The sequence below is a fragment of the Calonectris borealis genome, chromosome 6, assembly GCF_964195595.1.
Source record: "Calonectris borealis chromosome 6, bCalBor7.hap1.2, whole genome shotgun sequence".
Taxonomy (NCBI): Eukaryota; Metazoa; Chordata; class Aves; order Procellariiformes; family Procellariidae; genus Calonectris; species Calonectris borealis.
In genome coordinates, this window is record NC_134317.1 from 11,687,264 (window position 1) to 11,707,625 (window position 20,362).

The 20,362-nt window shown below is 46.8% G+C and overlaps 1 protein-coding gene and 1 long non-coding RNA gene across 2 annotated transcripts; both read right to left on the minus strand.

Annotated features, from left to right (window-relative positions):
• Positions 1 to 480: 480 nt before the first annotated feature.
• On the minus strand, positions 481 to 6,460 carry LOC142083443 (uncharacterized). The gene is made up of 3 exons (XR_012674058.1): positions 6,373 to 6,460; positions 3,638 to 3,679; positions 481 to 565 (listed from the first exon to the last, which is right to left on the minus strand). It is a non-coding gene; the product is annotated as an uncharacterized LOC142083443 (long non-coding RNA).
• A 4,203-nt stretch (positions 6,461 to 10,663) lies between these two features.
• UMPS (uridine monophosphate synthetase) lies at positions 10,664 to 16,577 on the minus strand. Its single transcript, XM_075152845.1, has 6 exons — positions 16,413 to 16,577; positions 15,888 to 16,041; positions 13,671 to 14,339; positions 12,810 to 12,985; positions 12,158 to 12,272; positions 10,664 to 11,361 (listed from the first exon to the last, which is right to left on the minus strand). The coding sequence occupies exons 1-6, from the start codon at positions 16,557 to 16,559 to the stop codon at positions 11,180 to 11,182; spliced, it is 1,443 nt and encodes a 480-aa protein (XP_075008946.1). The 5' UTR covers positions 16,560 to 16,577; the 3' UTR covers positions 10,664 to 11,179.
• Positions 16,578 to 20,362: the final 3,785 nt, after the last annotated feature.

Here is a 20,362-nt window from a genome sequence, read left to right on the forward strand (position 1 = left end):
CCCTCACCTTCCCAGTTGCCCTTACAGAACAGATACGGGGGTCTGGAACTTGAGGGCCAGACAAACGAGGACGCAGATGAAGATCCGTCCAGGGGGTGGCCCAGGGTGAGTCAGTCAGCCCCACGCATTACGACTGCCTCTGCTAAGAAAAAAAAGGAGGGTAATTGTCATAGGTGATTCCCTTCTGAGGGGGACGGAGGGCCCAATGTGCCGGCCAGACCCATCCCACAGGGAAGGCTGCTGCCTCCCTGGGGCCCGGGTGAAGGACATTGCTAGGAAGCTCCCTGGTCTGGTGCAGGCCTCCGATTACTGCCCGCTACTGGTTATACAGGCTGGCAGCGAGGAGGTTGCAGAGAGAAGTCCCGAAGGGATCAAAAGGGCACTGGGGCGACTGGTGGAAGGATCAGGAGCACAGGTGGTGTTTTCCTCGATCCCTTCAGTGGCAGGGAAGAAAATTGAAAGAAAAAGGAAAACACAACTGATCAACACGTGCCTCAGGGGCTGGTGCCATCGGTGAAATCTTGGCGTTTTTGACCACGGGGAGGTTTACACGGCACCGGGCCTGCTGGCAACACATGGAGTTCAGCTCTCTCACAGGGGAAAAAGATTCTCGCTCATGAGTTGGCGGGGCTCATCGAGAGGGCTTTAAACTAGGTTCAAAGGGGGAAGGGGATAAAACCAGGCTCACTAGAGATGAGCCTAGGGGTGGCATGCCAATGTTGGGGGTGAAATCAATAGCCCAGCTCAAGTGCATCTACACCAATGCACGCAGCATGGGCAGCAAACAGGAGGAGCTGGAAGCCATTGTGCAGCGGGGTAGCTATGACTTAGTCGCCATCACAGAAACGTGGTGGGATGACTCTCATGACTGGAGTGCTGCAATGGATGGCTATAAGCTCTTCAGAAGGGACAGGTGAGGAAGGAGAGGCGGTGGGGTGGCTCTGTATGTTAGGGAGCGTTTCGACTGTCTAGAGCTCAATGATTGTGATGATAAGGTCGAGTGCTTATGGGTAAGGATGAGGGGGAAGGCCAACAAGGCAGATATCCTGCTGGGAGTCTGTTATAGACCACCTAACCAGGATGAAGAGGCAGGTGAAGCATCCTACAAGCGGCTGGCAGAAGTCTCACAATCGCTAGCCCTTGTTCTCATGGGGGACTTCAACTTTCTGGACGTCTGCTGGAAATACAACACAGCAGAGAGGAACCAGTCAAGAAGGTTCCCGGAGTGTGTGGAAGAGAACTTCCTGGCACAGCTGGTAAGTGAGCCTACCAGGGGAGCTGCCTCGCTTGACCTGCTGTTCACAAACAGAGAAGGACTGGTCGGAGGCCAGTCTTGGGCTTAGCGACCATGAAATGATGGAATTCTCAATTCTTGGTGAAGTAAGGAGGGGGCCAGCAAAACCACTACCATGGACTTCCAGAGGGCAGACTTTGGCCTGTTCAGGACACTGGTTGAGAGAGTCCCTTGGGAGACAGTCCTGAAGGGCAAAGGGGTCCAGGAAGGCTGGACGTTCTTCAAGAAGGAAGTCTTAAAGGCGCAGGAGTGGGCTGTCCCCATGTGCCCCATGTAAGAAGAACGGGCGGGGAAGGCGACCGGCCTGGCTGAACTGGGAGCTCTGGCTGGGACTCAGGGAAAAAAGGGAGAGTTTATCACCTTTGGAAGAAGGGGCAGGCAACTCAAGAAGAGTACAGGGATCTCGTTAGGTCGTGCAGAGAGGAAATTAGAAAGGCAAAAGCCCAGCTAGAACTCAACCTGGCCACTGTCATAAGAGATAACAAAAAATGTTTTTACAAATATATTAACAACAAAAAGAGAGCCAAGGAGAATCTCCATCCTTTATTGGATGTGGGGGGGAACGTTGCCATCAAGGACGAGGAAAAGGCTGAGGTACTTAATGCCTTCTTTGCCTCAGTCTTTAATAGTCAGAGCAGTTATCCTCAGGGTACTCAGCCCCCTGAGCTGGAAGACAGGGACGGTGAGCAGGATAAACCTCCCATAATTCAAGAGGAAGCAGTTAACGACCTGCTACACCACCTGGACGTTCACAAGTCTATGGGGCCAGATGGGATCCACCCGAGGGTACTGAGGGAGCTGGCGGAAGACCTTGCCAAGACACTCTCCATCATTTACCAGCAGTCCTGGTTAACTGGAGAGGTCCCGGATGACTGGAGGCTTGCCAATGTGACGCCCATCTACAAGAAGGGCCGGAAGGAGGATCCGGGGAACTACAGGCCCGTCAGCCTGACCTCGGTGCCGGGGAAGATCATGGAGCGGTTCATTCTGAGGGCGCTCACAAGCCATGTCTGGGACAACCAGGGGATCAGGCCCAGCCAGCACAGGTTCATGGAAGGCAGGTCCTGCTTCACCAACCTGATCTCCTTCCATGACCAGGTGACCCGCCTCGTGGTTGAGGGAAAGGCAGTGGATGTGGTCTACCTGGACTTCAGTAAAGCCTTTGACACTGTCTCCCACAACATTCTCCTAGAGAAGCTGGCGGCTCACGGCCTGGAGAGGTGCACTCTTCGCTGGGTAAAAACCTGGCTGGACGGCCGAGCCCAGAGAGTTGTGGTGAATGGAGTTAAATCCAGCTGGTGGCCGGTCACGAGCGGTGTTCCCCAGGGCTCAGTACTGGGGCCGGTCCTGTTCAATATCTTTATCAACGATCTGGACGAGGGGATCGAGTGCTCCCTCAGTAAGTTTGCAGATGACACCAAGCTGGGTGGGAGTGTTGATCTGCTCGAGGGTAGGAAGGCTCTGCAGAGGGACCTGGACAGGCTGGATCGATGGGCTGAGGCCAACTGCATGAGGTTCAACAAGGCCAAGTGCCGGGTCCTGCACTTTGGCCACAACAACCCCATGCAACGCTACAGGGTTGGGGAAGAGTGGCTGGAAAGCTGCCTGGAGGAAAAGGACCTGGGGGTGCTGGTTGACAGCCGGCTGAACATGAGCTGGCAGTGTGCTCAGGTGGCCAAGAAGGCCAATGGCATCCTGGCCTGTATCAGAAATAGTGTGGCCAGCAGGAGCAGGGAGGTGATCGTGCCCCTGTACTCGGCACTGGTGAGGCCGCACCTCGAATACTGAGTTCAGTTTTGGCCCCTCACTACAAGAAGGACATGGAGGTGCTGGAGTGTGTCCAGAGAAGGACAACGAAGCTGGTGAAGGGCCTGGAGCACAAGTCTTGTGAGGAGCGGCTGAGGGAACTGGGGTTGTTTAGTCTGGAGAAGAGGAGGCTGAGGGGAGACCTCATCGCGCTCTACAACTACCTGAAAGGAGGTTGTAGCGAGGTGGGTGTTGGTCTCTTCTCCCAAGTAACCAGCGATAGGACGAGAGGAAATGGCCTCAAGTTGCGCCAAGGGAGGTTTAGATTGGACATTAGGAGAAATTTCTTTACTGAAAGAGTGATCAGGCCTTGGAACAGGCTGCCCAGGGAAGTGGTTGAGTCACCATCCCTGGAAGTATTTAAAAGACGTGTAGATGAGGCGCTTAGGGACATGGTTTAGAGGGCCTGCTGGTGTTGGGTTGACGGTTGGACTCGATGATCTTAGAGGTCTTTTCCAACCTTAATGATTCGATGATTCTAGGTAAAAGCGAATCTCTCTCGATCCTCAGGTTGTAATGGGACCACAGAAAACATACCTTTTATATCCAAGGCAGCCATCCAAGGCTGGGCTGCTTGCTCTATAGAAAAAAGAAGACTTGTAATAGAGGGGACAACAGCATGTAAGGGTCCAGTATTGTCATTGAATTTACCACAGTCTACCATGAAACACCAGGTGCTGTTAGACTTACGGACAGGCCGTACGGGGGAGTTACATGGTGAATGAGTTTTCTGAAAAATACCCCATTGTCCTAAATCCTGGATGAAAGCAGTTATACCTTGTGAGGCTTCAGGGCTAATGCAGTACTGTCATATGTGGGTGAAGGGACTTTTAGGTAACTTGGGAGCTGCTTCTAACAGAAAAGCAATAGCCTCCACAGCAGGTATTTTATTGACAGAAATGACTGAGTTCTGGGTCTGAGGGTTTGAGAGCCTAATGGAGTATTAATAGTCTGGGATTTTAGTATATCCATACTCAAAATACTTAAAAGACCTACTGCCACTATGGATCTTGGTGTCCTTCCACCAGGCAGAGCCAATTTTATCCTGGCCATGGGGAGCTCTCATTTTTCCTGGTAATCACTACTATAGAAATCCTTTCTTGAGATTTCTGAATTAACCCAGGAGCATCCTCAGCTTTAATCATTGATATTGAGGCTCCTGTACCCATAAGAAAAGAGATGGAGTATTTGCCGTTCATTATTAATGGTATACAAAGGTGCTAATATTGATTAAAAAAATTTTGGCCACCTGGGAGGGGTCATTGGGTCTCCCTGGGCCAATGTTGGGAGCTCCTCTATTCTTTTTCGGGTAGTGGGGTCAAGGGAGCGGACAGAACAAGGTTGTCCAGGATGGGGGAATCAGAAGAACTAATGCCACCCAGCCCCTTCCCTGTCCCTGGGCTGCTGGTGCTGCCCGCATCGCGGTTATCCCACAGTCTCTGCAAGACAAACATGGGCATCCCCTCTAACTGGCCTGCTGTGAAGCCTATTCCTCGCAGGAGATCGCATAAGCGTCTCCGTTCCAAATCACGCTCCTGTTTGCCAAGGGGTCGTTTTGTGTCGGAACGATTAATTTCAGCATTTCGAGCATTTTTTCCCTTATTCTTATTCTTCTGACCTCCCTTTAGCATTTGGATGACCCTGACCCAACCTTCTCTTTTACAGACTATCGTTTCGGGGGTGCTTCCCCCGAGGGGTCCTCGTCGCCTCCCCATAAGGGCTGTCCAACTTTGCAGCCCTTGGGCCATTATGGTATTCCAGTCCCAGGTTTCATGGTATAACATTAAGGCCAGATTCTTCGGCCCCCCGGGTGCTGCATTTCGCAAGAGTTTTAGTTTCCCTGCTGCTGTTGCTGGCAGAGCCATTATGTCCTGGGGTATGTCGCCTTGTCCCTTAAGGACATCCCGAGCAGCCAGCCTCATCGTCCATCCAGAAAACCCATCTGGAGTACTCCAGGGAGGGGGAGGGAGATACCCCCGCGGTCCCGGCATTTCTCTGACAGCATGTATTATGGAAGCTAACAGAGAGAAGGTATTCAGTCTGGCCCCTGCATTGGGGTTTAAGAGAAATATTCTTCCTCCCAGGAATATTTGTCCGGCCTCAGCCTGATTAAGGATGACGGTTCCAGCCCCAAGCTGATAGCACCGCACCACCCATCCCACCCAGTCCTCATGGGGCTTTTTGCCATACTGCAAGGACAGCTGCCTTAGCTGTTCTGCGTTAAAATTCGCAGTGGTCGTCATGACCCCAGGAGGTGGGGGAGCGCCTTCCTCTCTGGCAGAAGCTGGGAGTTGTACCAGGGAAGTTTTAATGCTAGGGTACAAGCAGGCTGCGTTATCTGGATGATGCTCGGGTAACGAAGCGGGGGTGGAAGACCCGCTGCCAGAATCAAAGCCATCCTCCTCATTAGCCATTTTCAGTACGTGTATCTTTTCAATGATCTCGCTCTCTGAGACCAGGCACGTAGGGTCTTGCTCTAGCTGTTGTATAGCCAGAGGTCTGAGATTCTTTTCTAATTGTCTAAGTAATTGGTTCGTAACAAAACTATGGGATTCAAAGGCAACTGCTCGAGCTTCTGCATCCTTAGCTTGCTGCAAAGCTTCCAGCTCCTGCCTTGCAGTGATAAACAAAGCGCCTGCGGCCACCAACGCCTCCGTGAGAAGCCCGATGAAGGCCCCCTTGCCGTCCTCTGCTTTGCATTTATGAGTGTCCTGCCACTTCTGAAACTCTGCTCGCAGCGTTTCCCAATTCAACCAATTCTCAGACACCCAATCCCTGTCCCACCGAGGGGTTTTCCACCCCTTAGCCTCTTGCCATTTTCGCTGCTCTTCTACTGCTTTCTCCCAAGCATCCATGACCTGTGTATCACAGAAGCCCAATTCTGACATCAATTAATGCCACAACCCAGAAGGGTTACCTGACCTGCGGGTATGCAAAGATTGCAACCGTTTGCAGGACTCCATCATGCACAAAGACACGGAGGATTTATTACCTATGTTCTTTACTTCATTACAGTTTACTACTATCAAGGCAAGTAAAGTTATGATTGGCAAAAGAAGTATATCTATACTACAAGTTACTACAAATTACTACCAGAAAGCAAACATATATTTCCACAGCAGCAGCAATCAATATTAGCAGCAAGTCTGTATTTCAATATTACCAATTACTGCAGAATTACCACTAATAAAGCAGCAAATATACTTATCAGTAACTACTTACATGCAGGCCTTTATATATATATCTCTCTGTAATATATTAAAAAATGTTACCGGTACCAAGTGCTCATCAAGCCGATCCCAGCAGTGGGGCCAGTCAAACCCATCCCAGAAGTGGGGCCAGTCGACAACGGCTGAAGTCTCGCTTGGATGATGATCCACATCACAGAGCCCAGAGTCAGCCCAGCGTCCCTGGTGAGGATCCGCTCTGCCGAGGAAACATCATGGGGAAAAGGAGTTTGTGCGCGGGAAAGAGGCTCCATTTTGGGTAAAAAGTAAGTCCTTCTTATATCATAGAGACATAAAGGGGCGTAGGACACCACCACCCCAAACAGCCAATAGATGTTGCTAATTTCTGTTTTTCACCTGGCACAGCCAATAACTGGTGATGTTTTCTATTCTCTCAGACCAATTTTTGTTTTATCAGACTGTTTTTCTGTTCTGTGAGTTAGAACAGCCAATGGCAGTTACCAGTGCTTACTTTCTCAGGATGTTTTCCCCCGTTTCCAGACTTTTTTTTCACCTTCCCAGATGATAAGTTGCTGTTACAGTTCCTTGTTTTTGCTCTTATCAATGGTATCTCGGGATGGCTCTGCTTTCTCGGTATCCAGCTGCACTTCAAAGATGACAGCTGCACTCCTCAAGGATGCTTCTGGTTCCCAGGCCTGGTTCCCAGGCTGGCAGGCATTTTCTCTGTCAGGATTTGAGCGGGGGTCTTCAGTTCAATATTTTCCCCCTTATAACCAGATTGCCTTTATGGCTGCTCCCATCATCAGCCTAAAATGATACCTCTCAGCAAAGCAGAAATGATCAGCTGCAGGGAACACTGCAGAATTTCCCTGTCCCAATAGTCCTGTCTGTGAAAGTATCTTTTGTATAGCTACTATCAGTTGTTCAGGAACAGATCAAAAGCAACTGCGCTAGCTTAGCATGTTCTCCTGCAATACCTATTTAGGTTAGACACAACCTATGGCATACCATTACAGTTCTGTTCAGGAGACCATGCTATAAGCAAGAACTTCAAAGCTACAGCCTTGTTCGGGCTTGCTCCTGTTGACCATACTGGCCAGCCTCCACCTACAACCCTGCATTTTCACAGCCAGACTGTGGATAGCATCAGCTTATGAGAAAAAGTTCAGAGAACATGGGTCATGCAGAAATAGAGAACCGAGACTGAGGACAAAGTCAACCCAGACACGCAGGCAGGGTCACCGCTCCCAGCCTGCAAACACCTGCCAAAAGAGCTAGAGGAAAACCTGAAGCTGGAGCCGGCTGAGTTTTAGTTTGCTGCAGTGTTGAACATAAAGCTGTATTTGACACTGTGGTACAGACTGACTGAGAACCAACAGAGTGATTACAAACAAACAAAACATCCAGCCTGTCTAGCCCGCACTCCAGTTACAAGCTTCCAAAACAGACCGTTTCCCTGAGACAGTGACCTCCAAAACTCAGATCTGGAAACAAACTTCCTCTGGGTGTTTTACATTCCTTTGGTCCTGTTCCCTAAATGCAATGTTTGTGTCGCTTGCTAAAAAAATCCACAGCAACAGGCTTTCCAAGTAAACTTAAAGGGAAGTGATTCAGTTATTTTTCTGGGATTAAGTCTTAAATAAATTTTCATAGAATAGGCTATGGGAACTATAATATGACCTATCAAATATTGGTTAATAAAGCCATATTGATACTGTGACATACAAATAATACTTTTAAGGACAAAAATTTTAACTTTGCTGGTTTTAATTCAGTGCTGGTTTTATCAAGATTTTGCAAGCATTTTAAATCCGAGTAAAGCACTGTACTTATGCAGTTATATCGATTAAAGCGCCCAGGCTGGGTTGTCTTGACACAGCACTCCTCGTGCTAGACGAAGATACCCACAACCTCGGAGAGACAGAGTGAACTTTACATACAAATATCAAAAGCTACATAAAAATTCCGTAATGGTTCCAGCTTGTGCTGGACTCTCACAGAGTCCCTGCTATGCTGCTCAGAAATAGCAGCAAGCCAGCCTTCTTTCTGCTGCAAGCACTGACAACGCTTGATCACAGTCTTATTTCACTATGAGAAGTGTGATATCCTTTCATTCTGTTATAAACCATACTCCAGAGTGGATTAAGGATCACAATTTCATATAAATGCCTACTTGCCTGATGGTATAAATCATGTGATAACCCAATAATTTAAATATAGCCTTATGCCTCTACCCCAGACTCAATCAGATCAGAGAATGAACTGCAAGACTTTCAGATTCATATATTATGATGCAAATGAGTTTTGTAAATTGTGACCTAGTTCCCATGTTAGGAACAGTTGGGACCAACAGCAGGAACTATGCGATGAATGTGAGCAGCCAGGGCAAGCAAGGAAATTAACATTTGTTCTTAATTTGAAATGGATTTTTAATCACTTTCAGGTGTCTCAAAGAAAGTGCACACACTTGTTTACTATAATCACTCTGACAGAAGAATGCATATAGGAGGTAACATGTTTTTGTTTTACTAATTGAAATGTTTGCAACATTGGTGTCAAAAGAAGCACCAGAATACAGCTCTTTCTGGATGATTTACCGAGTGCACAATGAAGGACTGCAAAATGAAGTTTGCCAATTGATCTGCTCCTCAGAACTTGTTTTGTAAAGAAAATGAGTTGCACATACCTTCTAAAAGTGACTGGATATTAGATCACATCCATCTCTCCAAATCCAGTTGCTATTTTTTCAGCTAGAGGCCAATAAACTAGCCCTCCGAAGAGTCTGCTCAGGGATTTAGCTGCATGGATGTCAGCCACCCACTTGCGATTCAGCACAGTTAGTGGAAAATACTGAACTCCCAAAATTCTGCTTGCGCTCTAACAGCGAGCCTACAACAACATACAGTGCTGAACTCCAGCCTGAGGCAGCTTTCTGGTAAACTCTACTGTTTTAAATGAGGGCATCAGCAAGGGTGTAACTTGTTGAAAACCAGACAGATCTTCATCCTAAGCATATCTAGAGCTGGTATCATCTCTGGAAACTATTAGCTGTAGAAGAGCTAGGGTGTCAACTCTCCTGAAAAACAGAGTCTCAGCTCCCTCTGGTGGAAAAAGTAATTTTCTGCAAAACAGTTTAAGTGAGAAAGTCTTGTTTCTGCTACAGGCCTCAAGGCCATAAGATAATTAAGATGAGACAGTAAACAAATTCCAAATCCTCTGTTCACTCCAAAGGACTGGAACTTCTTAGAAGTTGATGTGAAGTATCATGACTCACAGACTGTTGCAGAGGGTGGCTGCACAAGATACAACACACTCATCAAGTTCCAGCTGTGAAAGGTGGCCAAGAGAGCCTGTATTTTCCCTAGATGGAGTTCTCCAGATGTAAGTTATGATACATAAGACTATTGAAGCAAACAGTAGCCCCAAGGAAAACAAAACACACACACACTGAGTAAGCGCCAACATTCTCTCCACAGTAACCAACTCCTAAGCCCCATAAGCAGCCCCGTCACCAAGGGGAGCGGAAGCACACTTCCAGGGCATGTGGAGTGTGAAAGGGTAAAGTCATCACCCTCAATACGCCCAGACAGTGAGGAAGTCTTTCAGTTGTATGTTTCTGAAGTCTGACTGCTAACAGAGCACAACATCACAAATACAAGAAGTACAAGGCAAAGCCCTCAGATCCAAGCCTGCGTCCCTTGGTCTCAGACATTCTGTATAGATTAATCCAACAATCCAACCAACAATCAATAAAAACTCTCCTTTCGAACTTCAGCATAATTCCAATCTCCTATTTTGAAAGGCTTAGTGAAGAGTTTTTTGGCATTAGTACTGGACTCTTCTCACTAGACATAGCTGTTCCTAGTCTACAGGTAAGTGTGTTAACAAAGGGACCCGGCTTTCTCTGTGTGCTTTGCATCAGCACAGGAACAGCAAGTCTAGACCTGCATCACCATTCGTCTTTGCCTTCTCGATAGCAATGAAAATTCAAGCTGATTTCCACCACACATATACACTAGATATATTTAAGGTTATTCCATCCTTTCTAGTCAAAACCAACCATACAAGATATTTCCACTTCTCCTTATTCATCGTGAAGAGCGGAAAATAATTCCTGGAAGTATTCCAGCTATTGTCACAAAAAGTAAATAAACAGAAAGTATATTTTTGTTTCTCGTTAGAGGAATCAACAGCTCCACTGTAACTAAGCACACAACTAGTTGCTCTGACAAATTCTCTGTAGCTCCTGTAAACAGAATCATGAGTAATTCCTGCAGTCACAAACACACTAGAATGAGTTTTTGTAATACTGGGATTCTGAAAACAGTATTTCACACTGCCACATAGGGAAGACTTACAGATCCAATGAAAGGAAAACAGTAGCAAAAAAGTATTTATTAAACAACACATTCAATTTCACAGTGTGGGATTAAGACCCATATTTGCTCCTTGGAAACAGCAGAGCTGAGTAATCCTGTGAGAGTGGGGCAGCAGGTCAGGTCTGCAGGTGAAGTTTATTTTTACTGAAGAACAGTAAAATACTGTTTCCACAGCCAGAAGGAATCTGAGGGTGGGGAAAAGAAACAGAAGCAACAACAGCCAATCACAGACCCTCGGAGTGTTTACTGCAGTATTTTTCAGAAGAGAAAAGCTATTAAGGCTAAAAACTGGGCATGAAGTTTTGGTTTCATACATTCAAATATTAAAAAAACAACCATGGCATGTGCAGCTTGATCTCTGTGTGTGTGATTAAAAATAATTTAGTTAATAACAGATTTTTCTCCAAAAGGGCAGTTTTCTCCTAGCTGAAGTGTCTATGTGTTTAACTGGAAGTCTCACAACGATTGCAGCTCCATCGGCTTTGCTTATTGACCAGGAAAGTGGCCTGCTTTCAATCTTCTGCACGAATACCAAGTCTGCTTACGTAGCTCTCCCAAGCCGCCTTCCTGTACTTCTCTGCTTCTTGAAGACGGTCTGAAGCTGACAAGATGCCACGTCCCACAATAATGATATCTGAACCTTTTTCGCTAATAACTTCCTGGGGGCTTAGGTACTTCTGTCCAAGGTTATCACCTGAAATAGAGACACCTTTTTTTTTTAGTTCATACAAAACTATATCTACCAAAAAGCTTCAAAGAGGTGCTGGAACAGAGAACAGATATGCTGTTCCAGCTTTCACCCTAACAATCCACAAACATAACTAGAAACTGTGCCTCCAACTAACGAACCCCCTATTACGCAGATCAAATTTGACAGAGTGCGCCCTCCTTTTTCATGATTTACCAATCACAACAGATGGAACAGTTACACAAAGAAGCACTAATCAGGATTGCCGAAATAAGCCTTAGCCTTCTTAAAACAGGCAAAACCCCCAAACAGTCACATAAAAGTTTGTGATTTCACTTCAAGGTTCATAAGAGTTAAGTATTGCAGAGAAACACATCTCCCCTACCTGGTTCAGCAACAACCAGTTTAGTCAGTATAAGACTTCCAATTCATTGATACTGCATCAGTACACAGTTAAACTTCTGTATTTGTTAAAAATCATCTTTTCTACTTCTACTGAGTAGATGTACATCTAACCTAACAACTCTCTGAAGACATTTCATATGTTTTAAGCACTGTGCTTTATGGTATGTATAGACCTCAGCACACGAACAAAGCTGTGTAGCCTGCTGATTGCCTTTCAGAGCTCCCACGAAAGGGATCAGTGTACCCAGAAATACAGAAGGCACCCCACAATGGCAAACACAGACTCCTCCCACGAGAGAATCAGCAACCAAACCCTCTTCAGAAGTCACTTTTTCACTGAAGGCTAGATCACTTACTGTATTTACAAACAGACTATAAATACTTCAGAAAAAGTTACCTCCAGTTTGCAGCTGCACCCCTGGAGTTAAGTGAAGAAATTCCGGTTTATTACTAACTCTAGATCCAGATATGAATCCAAAAACAAAATCCGAGTTGTCTTCAGCCATCTGTACCTGAAGAAGATCATTAAACAGTTACAAGTGATATACCTAAAATTAAGTTTGACTAGTAATCTGTTTCTCATCCACCCTTTGACACATTAAGCTGTGCAAGACAGGAGTATGAAACACCTGTTCTTGCTTTACCAATACAAAGTCACCCAGAGCTGACTTACCACTCACTGATCTTGCTGCACTTGCAGCCAGGAACATCAACGTTATGTTTCTGTCTATGTTATAAATAATAAAATGAATTAATTTAAACTAATTAGAAAGTTATTGCTTAAGGAAAAAAAAAAAGGGGGGGGGGGCTAACAGCAAACTTGGCATGTTTACTAGAATTCACAGCGTGAACTCCAACCACCTCACACGGCTAGCCTACAGCTGCAACCTTTAAACACCACACTGTCAGATTCCTGAGTCTCCACAGGAAAAAAACACGTAATAGTTAGAGCTGGAGAGACTTTTGAAGTGCAAATATTAGAAGCACACAAAACCTCCCTGTCACAACACTTTACAAGCTTTTAACTCGAAACAAGACTGCCTACTTACTGCAGCTTTTGTGTATTCACCCGTTGCAAGTGACCCTTGGGAACTCATCTCAGCAATCAGAAGACAGCCACGCTGCAGAGGAAGACCTACTTCCTTCAGACCTTTCACAACTCCAGAGCCTGGAATCACATGGGCATTAACGATGTCTGACCACGATGCGATTCTGAACACACCACCTGAGAACACGGATCAGAAGACATAGGCAAAGCGTCATTAAAAACATATTAAACGGGAAACATGAGTTAAACAAAACAAGCTGGATGCTAAATCACTCTCATTTTAAAAGACAGTTTTACTACTGAAGCTTGACAGTTACAAGTTCAGTCTCATCAGACAGTTCTGACAGCTGCCTAACCACAAAGTGTAATCTCTCAGGTTTACTTTTCACAAACACTTCTTAGTATCTCACCTTTAATATAATAGTAACCTAGAAATCCACTGTCACAGGTGCTACCTTTCAATACAGCATGCACATCATATGGGACATATGGATCAGGAAAAAAGAAGTTTCTACAGTTGCAGAAGCAATATCGAATGAAAGCCGTAATGAGCACATAAGCATACAACAGCAGGCTGCTTTAAAAAGCCACGCTGCATTTTCTCACAGCAAACAACTACTCAGAAGTACTTACTGAGCACAACCATAGATTCATAAAAAGATTAAGGTTGGAAGGCACCTCTGGAGGTCACGCCCTCTCAGCGGGGTTAACTTCAAAGCTAGATCAGGTTGCTTAGGGCCTCATCCCCTTGAGTCTTCTCCAAGGCTGGAGATTCCACAATCCCTCCTGGCAACCTGTGCCAGTGCTGCAGTTACGCACACCAGCAGCAAAGTTACAGTAAATTGAGGTTGATGATAATCACCTTCGTATTGATGTTTCACTGTGTTCCCAATGTCTGCAAATTTCCTGTCTTCAAAAATCAAGAATTCATACCGATTTGCGAGTGTTCTCAACTCCTTTACTACCTCTTGGGTGAAGTCATTCAGGATGTCTATATGAGTCTTCAGGATACAAATGCTGGGGCCCAGGATGGCAGCTAACTGCAGCAGCTCTTTGGAGCTGGTGACATCAGCAGAAAGGCACAAGTTTGTTTGCTTCTTTTCCATGAGCACGAGAAGCCTGGCTGCAATAGGATGCACCCCCGGCAGCTCGGCACGAGCGCTGAAGCTCAGCTCTTTACATAATCTCTTCACGGGAGCGGGGCCATTCTGAGACACTGGCTCAAACACGTTTCCCTGAATGAATTTCTTCACCTTTTCAACCATCTCAACTGCCACTTCTCCCTGCTGCTGGAGAATCTCCAACACCCCGGACAACGTGCACACAGAGTGCAGGTGAATTCCACGTTCCTCTAACCTGGCCTTCCCGCCCTGCTCCCTGTCCAACAGCACTATGGCATCCGTGACTTTTAATCCTTCTTTCTGAAGAACTTCTGCAGTTTCCAGTACGCTAGATCCACTTGTTACCACATCTTCAATAATCAAGCATGTTTCTCCTGGATTAATGGTGCCTTCTACTAGCCGCTTAGTACCTTAAAAATAAAAGACAAACACGCCACTAAATGAAGAAAGTTTAAAAGACCCCCAAAAAACTTAATGCATCAAAACTTTAACCTGCTATGCTAATGTAAGGATGATATTTGTTCCACGTACAAGCGTACACCGCAGCATATCCTGAAGTCCAATGGAATTGGGCTTCAAGAGAATAGGAATTTCACATTCACTGTCAGTATAGAGAGGTAATTTGTTTAGTTATTACCTGACACCAGTTATCACAGTTCTTACCATAGCTCAGTCCCTGACTTGTAATTCAATTCACAGAGACTGTTACTTCTCCAAGTTAATAAAGTATTTCTTTATGTTTCCAGAAGTTATGTTCCATTAACAATACTGACATATTGTTAACTGCACAAATTTAAATCTTTGGATGACTACAGAAGTTTATTATTGCCATGAATCGAACGCTCAGAATTACAAAACTATTTTCTCCAGTTATTTAAGAAATCTTTAGAGCAGCCAAGTTATTGGTACTCTTCAGCATATTTCCTATTTTCCACAGGCAGTATTCTGTGCTTAATATGCCTGTTAGAACAATTAGAAGGAGTAAAGCCTCAGATGCCTTTGCCCTAACCAGCAACAGGCACACGTCCATGAAAGGCCTCCCGGGGGGCAACAACAAAGGATGCCTAGCTTTCCCAGGAAGCAGCGAGCAGCAGGAGAACATTATGCAGCGAGTGCCGTGCTTAGACCATGACAGCCTAGAGAACAAGCATACGTACAGCTCTGCAATCCACGTGACATCAGAAACCTTGTGCCAGGCAGTTAATTGCTGTCACAATTGACTTGCCCTTCACAGGAAGGAACATCAAACATTTTCACGCCTGGCACATTGACTAACATAGGGGTAACATTTAGTTTTGACAAGCACACTTTCTAATTAAATACTGTTAGAAGGGTATAGCTCTTATCACATATAGAAATCCAGTTGCTATGGTAGGTTAAAGGCTTCAGTCTTCTCTCCCACTTCCTTTATCAAAATCAAATAAATGGTTCACTGGGTAGAGAACTGCTTCTCACCTGGTCCACCCTGCCCACTGATTACAGGGCTACAGGATATGAAAGAAAAAGAAGTAAATGAATAAGAGACTGGAAAGGTTCCTCTTGGAGTCAATACACAAAAAGCTCTGTTTGGGGTGAGATGTGGCACTGGTCTCAGTGTACCAGAGAAACCGAGTTATGGTTCCTGGAAGAGGCCGGTGACCCAGAACCATGGTAATGGTGCCAAGGAGAAAAAAAACACTGCTGAAGGAAAGAAACAAACAACCTCTCCCCCCTTAAGAGTCTCCAAACCTACTACAGCAGGATTCAAGCTGCAGCCTAATCAGCAACCAGCTGGCAGAGCCTGATCAGGTTGGGATGCTGTGCGAGGTACATTCTAGGGGGAAAAGGGGCTGCCTTTTGGAGTGGCAACCTTAAACTGGAATGGAGATGCTGCACATTACAAAAGAACCACAAATATATAAAGCCATTTCCCAAACGAGACAACAAGTAGACACAAACTCTTGATTTGAAGGCTTTACCATAGTCTTTTGCTTCCTTCCTCCGTATAAGCATTGGGATCTGATATTCTGAGCAGATGATCGTGGCCAGCGGCAGTGCGGTGTAAGGAACGCCGCACACGCAGTCATACTCGAGACCAGCATCTTTGGCTGTTTGAAAGAGGAGATCTGCAACCTGAAAAGGAAAACCCAACCTTTTTTAGGAGTCAGACAGTGTGAACGTGACTAAACGAACGTACTACCTCGGGAAGCAATGCCAATGCACGAAGAACTCTCTCCTGGGCATGACCTGACAGCGAGCAGACAGCCCGACGCCTACCCCCAGCAGAGCACGACCCCAGCCCCAGGAAGGGCTCTCCGGAGAGGCCCCGGCAGCGCTGCCGTGCCCCCTCCCCTCCTTTAGCTAAAGGAGACCCTTTACCCCGCCAGAGGCGGTGAGATACCGAGACCTCCGGGGTGCCGCCGCGGACAAGCGCTGCCTGGCACTCCGGGCAGGGCCCGGCCCGGCCCCTCGCCCCCCACACCGGCCGCCGCTCGGCCCCGCACCTGGCGGAGGAGGCGCGGGTGGGAGACAAGGCCGCGCAGGTCGATGTAGACGGGGGAGGCCCGGCCGCTCTTGAGCACGAAGTCGCCGAAGCGCAGGGCGCCCGCCTCGCGCAGCGCCACCGCCACGCGCCCCGTCGCCGCCGCCATCCCCCCTCCCGCACCGCCCCGGCGCCGGGAGATGACGGAGCAGCGCGGGAAGGGAAGGGGGCGGTGCGCGCTGTGCACATGCGCAGGAGGGGGGCGGGGCGGGGCCCTGTGAGGGGAGCGCGGTGACAGGGGACACCCCGGCCCCCCGCGGGACCGATCCCCGCGGGGCCCGGCCCCACGCGATCCCGAGCCCCCCTTTCCGCGCTGTGGGGCCCAGCTCCCCCGCGCCCAGCTCCCCACGGCGTGAGGCCCAGCCCGCCCCATCCCCGGACCGGCTCCCCGGGGCCCGGCCCCACAGGACAGGGGACCCCTCTGCGGGAGGTGCGGGGCCCAGCGCACGGGGGGCGTTCAGGGTCGGTCCCGGTCCCCCTGGGCAGCGCCCGCTCTTTCCACAGGGAAGGAGAAGCGCCTGTGGCGACCTGCAGCAGTGCGGCAGGGAGGGTTTGCTGTGACCCCAGACTTCGTGCTCCGGCTCTGGGGGTGACTCCCAAAAGGCTGCCTGGTTTCTGGGTTGGTGTATGCAAAGCTAAGAGTTGACTGGAGCGGTAGTCCCTTGCTCTGGTTTCCTGTGAACACCTCTCCGAAAAAGATCAGGTGAATAAAGCAGTGGGCGTGCTCTGAGTCTTCAAAGCCTCGGCATTGCTGTATGTGTAAAATAAGACTGACCCGGTCTTCTCTGAACAATTGTATTTAATCAAAAAAGGCCACAAACTGCATCATTAGTATACTCTATTTATAGGAATGCAAGGACAGAAGATGTACAGTTTGAAGCTACATCTGTAGATGATCATATATACTGCAGTATAGTAATAACAACATGGGACAGCAAGTAATCACCTCACAACAGTACACATGAGTGATTAGACTTACAAAGGAAATATTTACAAACTTACCTTTACAAAACAATGTTGTGTGCATACAAAATGAAATTTGCAATAAAACTGAAGATACATTTAAGGCAGACCAGCAATACACTGAAATAATTAAGGCTGCGGAATTACTTTGCACCTTGAAAATGCTGAGCTCTTAGCAATACTGTTTCTTTTTTCCTCCTTCAGTTGATTGTTGCAAAGATTGAAAAGCATCAATATATTTCAACTGTTTGCTCTTACCTTAGATTTAATTTTTTTTTTTTGTACTTTCTATTGCATTTGCCTTCCAAAAGTTACCAGCAAATTGACCTCAGTGGCAGCGCAACACTGAACAGTTTGGTAGAAAGAGAAGTAAAAGCACCAGCATCAGAAGTTGAACATGAAGGTGAAATATGGCTTGAGTAGAGAAGATGTTTGTTTTTCACTAGCTCCATAATAAAGACTACAGTTACAGCGAATATTCAGCTCCTGACTCTATGGTAACACTCACCACTATACAGATCCCAGAATGAGAATTCATCACTTGATGGCAGTGTGCAGTCAGCCTCGTACAATGCGATTTGATTTTGTTTCCTTGGGAAAGCACCATTTTCTGATCGGACATAAAAGAATGAGCTGGAAAATAAATCCAAGCCCTGTGTTAGAGGAGACTCTACCTCTGCACTGAAAGGAACAGAAACAAAACCAGGTGGTTAGCCCCTGTGCACGTTAATTATCTGTTAGACCTTTGTATATACGGACTAGTCTTTACATCTGTCTCTGAAGTTTATATTATCTCAGGTCACTTGATGCTGTCCCCTCATTGCAAGGGTGTTAAAATGTGGTTATATATCGTCAGGTCATAATGTGCGGTTCTGCATTTAACCTTTATTCACGGTATTCGTAACAAAGGCCTAACAGCATCGTCAGAAATGCTAATGAACTCCACTGAAGCCACAGAACTTGTACAGGTCAGTTGAGGGCACAGATTTTGTCTCAGCATTAACTTAGTTAAAGTAAAATGCTTTTAAAGATAAATGTTACTGAAAAAAAAATAGAGTATTTTTAAATAAAAGGGCAGTAAGACTAAACAAGACTTGTTGGTACAAGTACGAAGAAAGAAACTTTATAAATCTTAAAGCCTGGATTGCTTTAAAATATTAAAGTCAAAACCCCTGGGCTGGCTGTGTGTCATCCCTGTAATAACATGCGTAGGGGGCTTGGCAGCTTGGTGGAGAGGTGGGCATCTCCCACAGTGCTTCGGACGCCTGACGGGAGCCGATGATGTTACGTGGGCAATCAGATTTCCTATTTGATGGCTAAGAGTGAAACGGCCTGGCCTGGCTGCTCCAAGCGGAGTGGAGAGGGAGAGGCGAGTTAGTTTCCCGTTGCCACACGCGTTCATTAAATGTAGCCATCTTAAATAACGAGCGCTGCATGTCACCCTGCCCTCCGGGCTCTGTTTCACTGGCGCCTTTGCTGCTGCCTTCCTGCAGGCCTGTCACCCAGCCCAGCGCCGGGGGACACGGTGAGCGAGTGTACTTTGATGTCAGTGCAGGGTAAGAGCACCATGAAGATGTCTGAAAACGGTGGCTGTGTGCGTAGTGCCAGTCTGCACCGAGCTTGTGGTGCTCCATTGCTAGTATTACTGTTGCTCGTTCTAGCTGGCCTGAAGCTGCTGCAGAAGGTAGAGGGTGCAGCTGCCATCACACCTTCACTTGGCTGTCTTGGGAATACCCCGAGCAGTAAAGCTGCAGGCAGAAATCTTCCCCTCGGAGTCAGCTGCTCTCTGGGGAGCTTTATAAAGGCCTAACGGAGCTTTATGAGAAACTGTGTTTCCCCATGTTTGTTACAGGCAGTATTTCAGGCACAAAAACGTCCAGTAATTGGAGAATGCTGCAAAGAAGGGGGTTGGCTGTGGTGCTTCTCACCCAGTGGGTCACTCCAGGCCTACTTACAGAGCTTTTGTAATCTCTTTACAACAGAATTACAATTTACAACAGAGTTAGGGGACCTGTTGGATCTGTGGAGAGACCACAGGTTGGCTAAAAAGACTTCGAGAGAAGTCAGAGTACTTCCTCTGTATTCATCATACAACAGCATTTCATGTCAACTTGATATTATTCAGGCAAAAGAAACCTTTGAGATAAAATGCAAGAATGTTGATAATCACAAACGTATCTGGAAGTACTAACAGGTTCAAGTTTTCCTGAATGGGCTGTAAGAAGAGCAGTGCCCAGGAAGAGCACATGAATGTGGAAAAAGCAGCACCATAAAGGAAAGCAACCCCGTAACATTCAAAATCTTCAGAGTTCAGCACCTCCAGCTCTCCCTTGATGAGGAATCTCCTTTGAATCTGAGCACCAATACCTAAACACGTATCCTCTTTCTGCCTTTTGGTTTTTTTTCTGTTACGTGATAGCAACGAGAGGCATAAATATTCCCTTAAACAATCCAGCTTTTCCCCCTGTGCGTCCAAAGTGTCTGCCGTTGCAGTTTGAGATGCGAATGCAGGAGGTAGGAAAATAAAATTATAAATAACTCCAGATTTCATGTGATACATGAGAATTTGTTTGTATTAATGCTAAGCAGAAAGACCGTGGCTTAAACTGTACCCACAGGCCTAATAAAAGCTGTGAGTTTTATAAACCACACTTCCATAAACATTTTTTTAAGGGCAGCACAATCGCAGCACAAAGAGCCAGCTTTGACAAATAGGAAGAAGTACAAACAGTCCTGTAGTGAGAAAGTACCTGAGGCTGGTGCTAATTACAGACACCCCTTGATGACTGCTGTCTGAAGAAGTTTCGGTTGCTAAGAAATCACACTCTTGCTCAGGATGAGAGTCTGGTCTTTGTCTAAGAGGTGCTGCTGGATTGCTTAGAAAATCAGCTGCTGCCTTACAGAGGGAGACTGAGATAGGTTCCAGCTGATCCAGAAGGTTTAGCCTTC